Source organism: Carya illinoinensis, chromosome 13, assembly GCF_018687715.1.
Source record: "Carya illinoinensis cultivar Pawnee chromosome 13, C.illinoinensisPawnee_v1, whole genome shotgun sequence".
NCBI classification, from domain to species: domain Eukaryota; kingdom Viridiplantae; phylum Streptophyta; class Magnoliopsida; order Fagales; family Juglandaceae; genus Carya; species Carya illinoinensis.
In genome coordinates, this window is record NC_056764.1 from 1,616,919 (window position 1) to 1,628,248 (window position 11,330).

An 11,330-nucleotide genomic window follows, 5' to 3' on the forward strand; every position below is an offset into this window, starting at 1 on the left:
TTTAGCATTCAAGATCCATTGATATTCATATGTTTCAATTCTATACTTCGGATCCAATGGCTTCACATATGCATTACTGATGTAATATGACTGGAAAATGTGCAAAGTATCTTATCGCAAGTCAATATCCTTATCAAATATTGTAGCTTGCAGCTGATTTTCCTATATAATATAAAAAATTGTAACAGATAATTTATAAAAAATAAATTGTAATAAATAATTGACTATAATGATTTTTTTTTATTTTAAATTGTTTTGAGTTATGTGTAAAATTTTTGTTTTTAAATGTGTTACAGGAAGATAACTAAATTAATAGAACATCGTCGACATTTATATAAGGAAGCCAAAGATTTAAAAAGTCAAACATCAAAAGACCCAACAAATTAGCAGTAAAAAAATAAAAAATAAAAACAAAACTTAATAGATAGAATGCAAAAATAACAAAATCATTTACCAGTTTTTAATCCACTAAAAAAAATATAGAACAATAGATAGAAATAAATATTATACATCTGGATCAATCAATGTTAGGCTTTGGTACTTCACTGGTGAGCGTTGGCCTGTTTGTTTGGGTGACTTTTCTGCCACAATCATTTTGATTTTCCAGTCTCTTCTACTTGGAGTGATATCTTTTATCGATGTATAAACCGTCCGCATCTTTAAAGCTGATCACACACAAAAATATTAAATGTGTAAGTATAGTCAACGCAATATTAAATAAAAAAAATTGCAAAGAGAATTTAAGAGTATAATAAATTAAAAAATACAATACTAAATATACAGAAAAGAAAATTCTATTAAGTGCACAATGTTGTTGAAGTAATTAAACTGAAATTATACAATCGAATCATTACCCATTTAACATTAATCTGAAGATGCTAATCTTAATAATTCCGTATAGACAATATTTTTTGTGCAGTTCTTTTCTGATCGCTCAGTTGACAATGGCCGTATTAAAATCCTTACTGTAGATGCAGTCTTTGCCCTTGATAAAGCCACATATAATTGACCATGTGAGAAAACGGGTTGAGATAAATATATTCCAACAAAATCCAATGGTTGCCCTTGTGACTTATTTATAGTCATTGCAAAACTTAATCTGATAGGGAACTGAGTTCGTTTGAATGGGAAGCCACTATTTTCATCAACATTTGATAAGAATGAGATCCTTGGAATAAAGACCCTTTTCCGCTGTGATGTCCAACTGCGATTTTTGCATCAATGACATTTTGATCAAAAGCTCGACAAATTAGACGTGTTTCGTTGCATAGTCCTTCTGAAGGATTAATGTTTCTAAGCAGCATGATATGACAGTTTATCTTCAGTAACAATTTATGAGGAGGAAGTCCATTTGGGGTTAGAGTATTTAAAAAATCTTCCATAATTGACTGTTCAGATGTATCTATTGCTTCATCAAAACTATAATATCGCTTAAACTCACCAGGAAATCTATGAATTAGTAATGCATTTATTTCATCAACATAACTGTTCTTTGGTGTTAATATGGCCTGATTCATCATAGCTAAAATATTTATTGAATATTCATGAATATCATAGAAAACAGCATCTATTAAATGATCCAAAGAAGTACAGTCATCTTCGTAAGGAACAAGCATGCCATCAAGAATTTTTATAGTTTCATCAACTGTGATTGGTGGCATTCCGTTGCCCAATTCTAACACATATTCTGAAAAGACTGGATCCAATCTTGCTCGCATATTTTCAGTCAAATGAAACTTGATCAATGTAGGCCACAAGTAAGAAGAAACCAAACTGGCGTCAACATGTTCTTGTCTTGTTCCTTTACGAACCACAGGTAAAACCTGGCGAAAATCTCCACAAAAAAGGACAACTTTTCCACCGAATGTTAACTCTGAATCATTAATGTCTCGTAGCATTTTATCTAATCCTTGAATATGTTGTTTTCTTGACATAAGGGTCTCATCCCATATAATTAACCTTGCCACACGTAGTAACTTTGCGATGACACTTTGTTTACTGACACAACATATGCTATGTTCATCAGTATCTAGTGGAATCTTAAAGTGCGAGTGTGCTGTTCGACCTCCAGGAAGGATGGATGCAGCAACACCAGATGAAGCAGTTGCAAGTGTGACTAATTTTCTTGATCTTACTGCGGCAAGAAGTGCCTTGTACAGGAATGTCTTCCCCGTCCCAGCAGGGCCGTCGACAAATAATGTAGCAGCTTCATTAGAAAAAACCTTTCCCAAAACTGAATTATAGACATGTCGTTGTTTACTATTAAGGGCTTCTGATGCAACAATATCTTCTTCTGGAATTTCAATAGCCAATTCATCATCGATTTCCCTAGATTCGAGTTGGTCTTCACCAAAACAAATGTTGTCATCAAGAAGATGGAACGAATTAATGTCTTTCCCCATTGATTCAAGTGTAAAAGAGATTGAGCGCAAAACTTGCATTCTTACATCCGACATAGAATCTTCAATCGACCTAAAATCAACTGACATATCTTGCTCAAAACGTTCCCAAAGCTCTCTCGGATTGGTTGGATTACAATAAACCAAAATAGTTACAAATAGTCGTCTCAAACTGGACGGCATTTGATATAGAGATGTTTCATGTAAACAATCTTGTAAGCTACTGTCTCTTTGTAGCAAACCATGCATAGTTGCTGCCTCACAAAATGTTGGAGCCACGAAACCATCAACTGTCCTAAGATCTTCACAAAGGTTCTCTTACATGATTTAGCAATATCCGCAGATAATACCTCTCACCTTCAAATGGATTTGCTGTAACAATTCGACCTATAACAGTTTTTTTTTTTTTTCCGACGAGTCCACTCTTTGTATTGTTGGCTCCAAACATAAAATTCTGGAAATTCTTTGTATAACAATGTCCTGGCATTTTCATCTACTTGGTTTAATGCAAAGAATTCTGTTAACATTGATTTTGCAGATCGATCAGAGTTGAGAACATTGATTAAGTCTTCATTTGCTCGAAAAGTTACTTGGTGTTTATCCTCAAGATGTAAATGTAAGTTATATATTCATGGGTACATTTCATTAACAATGAAGCCATATATTCTCCACATAGCTTCAGGTGGAGCAATCCATCGGGCCGATTGGAATTGTTGGATTTCGTCAATTTGTTGATTGGTTTGTTCGGAAACCAAATTGAAAGCAACATGATCATGCCCTTTGTAAACGTACTTATAAAGATATTTGACTGCTTTTATCGTAGAACAAATCTCCACATTAATGTGACAGTCAAATGTTGCAAGCAAATATGGATTATATGGAACGACCCAACGGTTATCCAAATTATGGCCTCTCAGTTTGACAGTTATTCCATTGTCAGAACGCTTATATATTGGGAAGCAATCATTTCCAACAGTCGTACCTGATGCATAACTTTTTGGATATTGGCTTTTGCAACAACCATTTTTTTTCATGCAAACATTTGTTGGATTCAACACTCCACATGGTCCATGCATCATATGCTTGATAACAGCTTTATGCAAGTGCAAATTTGTATTTTTATCAGGTATTTCTGCCGATACAATCTCATCAAAAGATTCAGGCGCATAGAGTTTCCAATTCCTCTGTAATATAATTAAAAAATGCGCATGTGGAAGCCCTCTTTTTTGGTGCTCAATAACATAAACATATGCCAAGACTTTTCCAAATATCTGCTGCTTGAATAATCGATCCTTTAATTCTTCTAATTTTGCACGAAAGACCCGAGCAACCAAATTAGGCCGATTTTGACTCTCCTCATGCAAGCGTAATTCATTTGAAATTTTTTGCCAGTTTGGATTGCACGTCATTGTTAAAAAAATGTCTGGTTTACCATAACGCTGAACTAAAGCCATTACTTTCATATATCTTTTTTGCATATCTCTTGGACCCCCAATAAATGGCGAAGGCAGAATAATCCGTTTTCCAACATTAGAAGCATCAGTTTCCCCAAGTGTAATGGTATCAACAATACCTTGATATAACTCAGATCGAATATGTTGTTGTTTGCTACGGAAATAATCTAATCTTGACGTCTCGATCTTAACATACATATCGACAACAAATTGTTGTAATAGGCGACCAGACAGTAACAAAATTGATCTGACATTTTCTCTAATTTGTAACTTGTAGCAATAATATTCACGACACGAAACAATTGGATCCTTCCTTTTTCTGTTCAATGCTGCAAAAGTTGTAGGGGAATGAAATATTATAAAATTGGATGTCTATAAACTAATTACAAAATTAGAAGATTAAGATTACACTATAACCTCGATGTTCTCTTCTAAGTAATTCTTCTGCTGATATTGATCGGTGAGGATCTATTGATCGGGTTGTTTTGTTACTTGTTAATGTGCTTCCTCTATTGACCCTTTGAATGCCTTGGTGCCAACCAGTATCGCCAAGAGGAAATAACAACGGATACTGAAGTGGATCATAGCAGCCAAAATAATATTGAACTATATGACTTCCACCAAAATGACTAAAGACATAAATGTCTCGTCCTCTTAGCTGATCTGCATCTTCATTTTCAACTCATATTGCTGCAACTTGTGAAGATGTCGGGACATTGAATACACGTTGATCTAGACCAACATCTGATCTTATATGGATTACTTGATTTTCCAAATTTGACAAATCACCAAGAGATTGAAAGAACAGAGAATATGGATTGATGTGAAGAATATCGATGAGTTGAGCTATAATTGATGGATTCATTCTGTCTGAATCAGAAATGGGATTTTCTAATTCATGCTCCGTATCATAGAAATACAATTGAAGATAAGAAGTACGACCATTTAAAGGGATTAAATCACTGATATAGTGATAGATCTGTCCCTGAGTTCGAAAGGTATAAATTCCTCTATTCCGTTTGCAAAGATCTTCATCGAATTTAACTCCAAAGGATGTAAACGCGAACTTGTTATTATAAGTCCGAACATAGGTCTTAAAATGCACAGATTCATCTGTGTTATAGGTGAAAAGATCATAAAGTTGATCAGGGACGGCATTTGTGGCCAAAGAAATTGTCCCATCAGCATAACAAAATCCGTTTGTTTCATGATAGAATCGCTTTGCTTTACAATGTCTGCAACAAGGCACATACGAAAAAGAATATGCTTCAGATGACACGACTTGTAATAATTGCCTAAGTCCAGCAGAGTGGCGATGCCCCTCACCTATTGAGTTCAAAAGTGAATATAAGACAATAGGTGTAAACTCATCGATTGTTTTTTGAATGATTTGACCAAGGACACTACTGGAAGAGTGACAAGAGTTGACAATGGAATCAGAAGAATGAATAATATAATTATACTGGTTTCTTACACCTACAAGGTGGCGATATACTTGTTTCAAAACTTGACTGTTCCCGAACAACACATGGAGCCTATTTGAATAGAATGTTCCCAAATTTCAATGAAAAAGAACAGAAGGATGTTTGAATACGAAAGATGACAAAATAATTTCAGGAAAACCTGTTGAATTAGAAACTGATTAGAGACGGTTGTTTCATCTATGTATGTATTTCCTGATTTACGTGTCAGAAAATCCATAGAATGACTCGGACAATTTGAACGATCTGTCACATTGTTTAATGATGAAGTTGCCTCTGAATCAACCACACAGAGATTTACACCAGGAGGAACACATACTTCATGAGATGAAATCAGTTCACCGATGTCAATATCAAAATGGAAAATCTGTTGTCTCTTTGACACCTTTTGTAGAACAGTAAAGTCTTGAATGATGTTTATATGTTGGACATCATCATTTGAACGTTCATCAATTGATATAGTCAGTTGATCACCATCAAATGAAGTTGAATCTTTTAATTGGAGGGAATCACTACTAAATGCCTTTTTTTTAGCATATATTTCTCTCCATTTTCTACGGAGTTCTTCCTTTTTCTCTTCTGGTAAATCTTTATACGGGATATTCTCCGCCCGTTGTTTTCTTTGATCTTCAAAAAATAATCTCCAAACTTAACTTTTACAAAACTAATATTACTATTTCAAAACAAATGCTACATAACTTATTAACACAAGCTTACCACTACTCATTATGTTAACGAAGCAAATGATTCTTCCAAAAGTTGGATACTGTTCCACACAACCAAAATTAAATGAATAAATAATAATTGCTTAATGCGAAATCCATACCTCCATGATGCATTTTAAATGCTATAAACAATTTCGTTAATTCATATGTTGAAAAATACATACAACCAAATTATTTATACTTTAAATCAACAAGGAAATGAAGATAAGAAAATAACACATGAAATGGAAAAGTACCATGAAAATGGAACTTATAAAAAGCATAGATCGATATCACATATCAAAATTCTTGAATAAAATATTTCTCAAAATTAATTTGCCATTCAAAGCAAGGATCCACAAAAAAATTATAAGTAGGGACCAGGCCCGTTGTTTTCTTTGATCTTCAAAAAATAGTCTCCAAACTTAACTTTTACAAAACTAATATTACTATTTCAAAACAAATGCTACATAACTTATTAACACAAGCTTACCACTACTCATTATGTTAACGAAGCAAATGATTCTTCCAAAAGTTGGATACTGTTCCACACAACCAAAATTAAATGAATAAATAATAATTGCTTAATGCGAAATCCATACCTCCATGATGCATTTTAAATGCTATAAACAATTTCGTTAATTCATATGTTGAAAAATACATACAACCAAATTATTTATACTTTAAATCAACAAGGAAATGAAGATAAGAAAATAACACATGAAATGGAAAAATACCATGAAAATGAAACTTATAAAAAGCATAGATCGATATCACATATCAAAATTCTTGAATAAAATATTTCTCAAAATTAATTTGCCATTCAAAGCAAGGATCCACAAAAAAATTATAAGTAGGGACCAGGCCCGTTGTTTTCTTTGATCTTCAAAAAATAGTCTCCAAACTTAACTTTTACAAAACTAATATTACTATTTCAAAATAAATGCTACATAACTTATTAATACAAGCTTACCACTACTCATTATGTTAACGAAGCAAATGATTCTTCCAAAAGTTGGATACTGTTCCACACAACCAAAATTAAATGAATAAATAATAATTGCTTAATGCGAAATCCATACCTCCATGATGCATTTTAAATGCTATAAACAATTTCGTTAATTCATATGTTGAAAAATACATACAACCAAATTATTTATACTTTAAATCAACAAGGAAATGAAGATAAGAAAATAACACATGAAATGGAAAAATACCATGAAAATGGAACTTATAAAAAGTATAGATCGATATCACATATCAAAATTCTTGAATAAAATATTTCTCAAAATTAATTTGCCATTCAAAGTAAGGATCCACAAAAAAATTATAAGTAGGGACCAGCAAAAAGAGATATATAATATATATATATATATATAAAGACACTTACAGGTCTTGAAATGAACAATAGAGAGTCTTTTATATATTTAGATCTCTTGATGAGGACAATTCCTATTTAGACACAAAAGGCATTGTAAGTTTTAATTGTATTATATATATACATATATATACACAGGCAGATTATGTGTAGGCAGATTTTCCTTACCATAAAAAAAGAAATAAAATTAAGGAAATACGTACCTTTTGAAACAAAAACCGAATCAACTATGCGAGACCAAGTTAGAAGTGAACACAAATGAGCCATAAAGACCGTTTTAAGGTGCCTGTTATTCTTAATCATCCAGACGTCCTATCACCCTGTCAAACCACTGCTGCAACCAAATCTCTTTACGGATTCATTTCTTTAATTGTTTATGATTTGTGGCTCTCTCCCATACCCCTTTTTTGCCCAGGATGGTAATATTTTTCTTGATGTTGAGATTGACAGCAAATCTACAAAAGATATATCCATATTTAATATCTTTCGTCCTAAGTGCAGACTCACATCACACATGAATTTGCAAGATTTTATAGGCAAAATCAATTTTTTCTATTATTTCTTTATTATTTTTTTCAATCACTTCCCTTTATATATATTCTACTAAAATCAAAACTTAATTTGATGAATTTTTGTCGCTTTTCATGTTTGTTTCCTATAAGGTAGGCTAGTACGTACGTAGTGCAATAATTCAACATCGATCATGATAATGATTCCATATTTTTATAACTATTATTATATCTATATGTAACATATTTTTTGCATGAGAATAATGCTTTTACATATCATGGATTATTTTGAAACTTATCATGGATTATTTTAAGAAGTCTTTATAGTGAAAATATCAAAAGCAAAGGAACATTCTTATCTTGTGTGTACAAGCAGGATAGATATTGTCGGGATAAAACGAGATTGATATGAGTCATGATTGGTTTGAGAAATTACGTGCAGCTCCCGACCATGGGGCTATATATACATAGGATTTATATACCACGTACCCCCCATTTACCAAGCTTAGGATTTATTATATATATTAATAAAAATTTCAAAAAACAAATATATATTTTTTTATTTAAGTAGATCAATATGTCAATATTTTTTATGTGGTGTGTCAATAAAAAAACATGTTAATTGATTTATTATTTTATATTTTAAATGAGTTGTGCTACTTTTAAGTCTAGTACTATGCCAACACACCATTTATTGTGTGATAAAAGAACGTCGAGATAAGGATAAGAGTTAGATAAGAATATTATTTAATACTGAAATTACTATTTTAGATGAGAAAACAAAGACAATTACTGTGGATCGAATGCATGTGACATTAACAGGAATATATCTCTAACCTATAAAATATCAAGCCAATATATATATATACTGCCATTATGAAATTTGATGTAAAATCATTATAAAAAAACCAATCGTCCCATCCTAACTACTAACATTGAAATTAAAGACCAGTATCCTCAAAAAAGTCCGCACAACATACAAATTAATAAATCATCTGCTTAACAAATTTAAATGATTGAATGAGTTATATCTTATCTATTTAATATGGATTTAAAAATATAATTTAATTAATAGAAGATACTGTTTACTTAAAATACAAATATATATTTAAATTATTGTTATCTTAAATAAAGAAAAGAAAGACCTGTTTTTTTTTAGTCATTCTATATGATTAAATATTTCATGATTGTTTTCACTTGCGGGAATGTTTGGCATTATCGGTAATAAATTAACGTGATGACATTCACTTTTGTTTTTTATTACCATATCTTGGGACAAGATATCTTTTTACAGATCATTTGCTTGACCTTTTTTGTTCGTTACTTTGCTACTTTTGAATTAATTCTACAAATAAAGACAGGAACGGTGGGATCTTATGACAGGAATCGAGTCATCCTCCATGCCCGATTCCTAAAAGCCAAACTCACATCTTCCTCATCCGCCTCGAATGCGTAGGCGTACGGGTCCCATCTCTGTACAACGTTTCAGCAAATACCCATGTGATTGGAACCCTTTAATCAATCAAAATATATATTGTCAGTCAATTTCATTTTTTGAGCAATTGAGCTATCTTCAATATCAATTCACCGCGTATGCATGCAAACCTTCCTGAGTTATCTAGCTGTCTCTTTTTAGGTAATTAATCACAAGAGGTGGGTTAATTAAGATCTTAGTAGAAAAAAGATAAAAAACTCACGATTTCATGGGTAAAATGGCCTAGCTAGCTAGCTTTGTTTGATTGATTGATTAATTAATTTATTTAATTAGTTGCTTTCATTAGTTCATATGTGTGAACCATTATAAAGTAACGATGAGGAAATAATTAGTTGTTTGATTGATTGATTAATTTATTTATTTAATTAGTTGCTTTCATTAGTTCATATGTGTGATTCTGTGAACCATTATAAAGTAAGCAATATTATTTCTTTCAGTGACAGATGGAAAATAAAAAAATGAGTAGTGAGGGCAATTATTGAATTATTTCAATCTCCAACCAGTACGTTTCCTAATCGGGTGGGGCCCACTCAATTATTCAAGGTTACTGTTGTCCTCAATCATCCAAATGTCTTATCACCCTTCAAAACCACTGCTGCAACCAAATCCTTCTGCGAATTCATGATGACTTATAATCTATTACTGTATATCTTTAGTCATATTTGAATAACATACATGCATAGAGATAATGACGAGCGTGATGTTAATTAATAAAAGATGAAACTCATCATACATATATTTATTATTTGCTTTGTTTTTAAGAATAAGAATTTCTCATTTTTAAACAATGTAAAATCTCATACACTAATTATCTTCAATTTTATCGATCAAAAATAGATCAATATAATAGGAATTAAATTAACATGAATTCCTAACGAAGATGATCGAATCAATTTATGATCAATTCGATACTTTTTACCATGTCCAAAAGAATGAAGAAATGCCTACAAATCAACTTGCATATATATTTTTCTTTATTGGCCGGTTATGCTTTCGAGAATCATCACTGGCCATTTCTTTAAGCTGAAACAACATGCATGCCTACTCTTACCAAAATTTCCAGTCTTATTTGAGAGAATAAAATATAATTTACATCATCTAAAAAATGACAAAAAAAAAAATAGAAGAACCTAACTAACTATATATAAATATGTATATATATATGCAATTGACAACTAATGTTACATCGACCATTGGAGCATTAAAGACATGATGATAAATGAGAAATCATACAAAATTATATTATATTGTTATAATTAAATATATTTGATGCGAATTGGGGAATGATAATCTAATTATAACATATATTAATGTGCAATACTGTACGCATCTAATTTTTCCTAGCTATCCAATTAGAATTTCTGATTCCGTATGGCGTAGGCAAACTTAACGAAATTGAATTCATACCTCACAAGAAATCTAGAGAGAGAGAGAGAGTAGGTGAGTGGTTGCTTTCATTTGAGAAGCATTATTGTCAAACTTTGGGCAAATTGTTTTTATATTTTTTGCTTTGAAACAGGAAAGAAATGTAAGATAAGGAAAAGGATCCCACAACCCTTGCAACCAACCCTACCCACTTCCTATATTATACTCCATAATATATTATCACGGGATAAATAGAAAGCACAATAGATTGAGAGTGTCTCCACACTATAATGATAGATTCGTATATTAGTAGGAAATAGTATTTTTTAGCGATAAGAACGCATGACTCATTCCTAAAAATTAGTTTATCCCACATGTCTGCAAAAAGTTTGAAAAATAATAAACGACAAAGCAAATTATCCAACGAAAGGTGTCTTAAAAGTCAAAAGTAGAAAGAAGAAAATCATCAATATTCGATGATCATCATCGGTGCCAAAAAAATTAAATTATAAATATTTTTTTCCGACCCACTCCAAGGGACGTTT

The 11,330-nt window shown here is 31.7% G+C and overlaps 2 protein-coding genes across 2 annotated transcripts; both read right to left on the reverse strand.

Annotated features, from left to right (window-relative positions):
• Positions 1-1,094: 1,094 nt before the first annotated feature.
• On the reverse strand, positions 1,095-2,489 carry LOC122292142 (ATP-dependent DNA helicase PIF1-like). Its single transcript, XM_043100361.1, has one exon. The coding sequence runs from the start codon at positions 2,487-2,489 to the stop codon at positions 1,095-1,097; it is 1,395 nt and encodes a 464-aa protein (XP_042956295.1).
• Positions 2,490-3,028: 539 nt separating this feature from the next.
• On the reverse strand, positions 3,029-4,051 carry LOC122292143. Its single transcript, XM_043100362.1, has one exon. It carries the CDS (start codon positions 4,049-4,051, stop codon positions 3,029-3,031), a length of 1,023 nt encoding a protein of 340 aa, XP_042956296.1.
• Between the last annotated feature and the right edge of the window lie 7,279 nt (positions 4,052-11,330).

Bases quoted from the DNA above. Each gene is read 5' to 3' on its own strand.
- LOC122292142 (XM_043100361.1), bottom strand. From the start codon at position 2,489: ATGTCAGTTGATTTTAGGTCGATTGAAGATTCTATGTCGGATGTAAGA.
- LOC122292143 (XM_043100362.1), bottom strand. From the start codon at position 4,051: ATGTATGTTAAGATCGAGACGTCAAGATTAGATTATTTCCGTAGCAAA.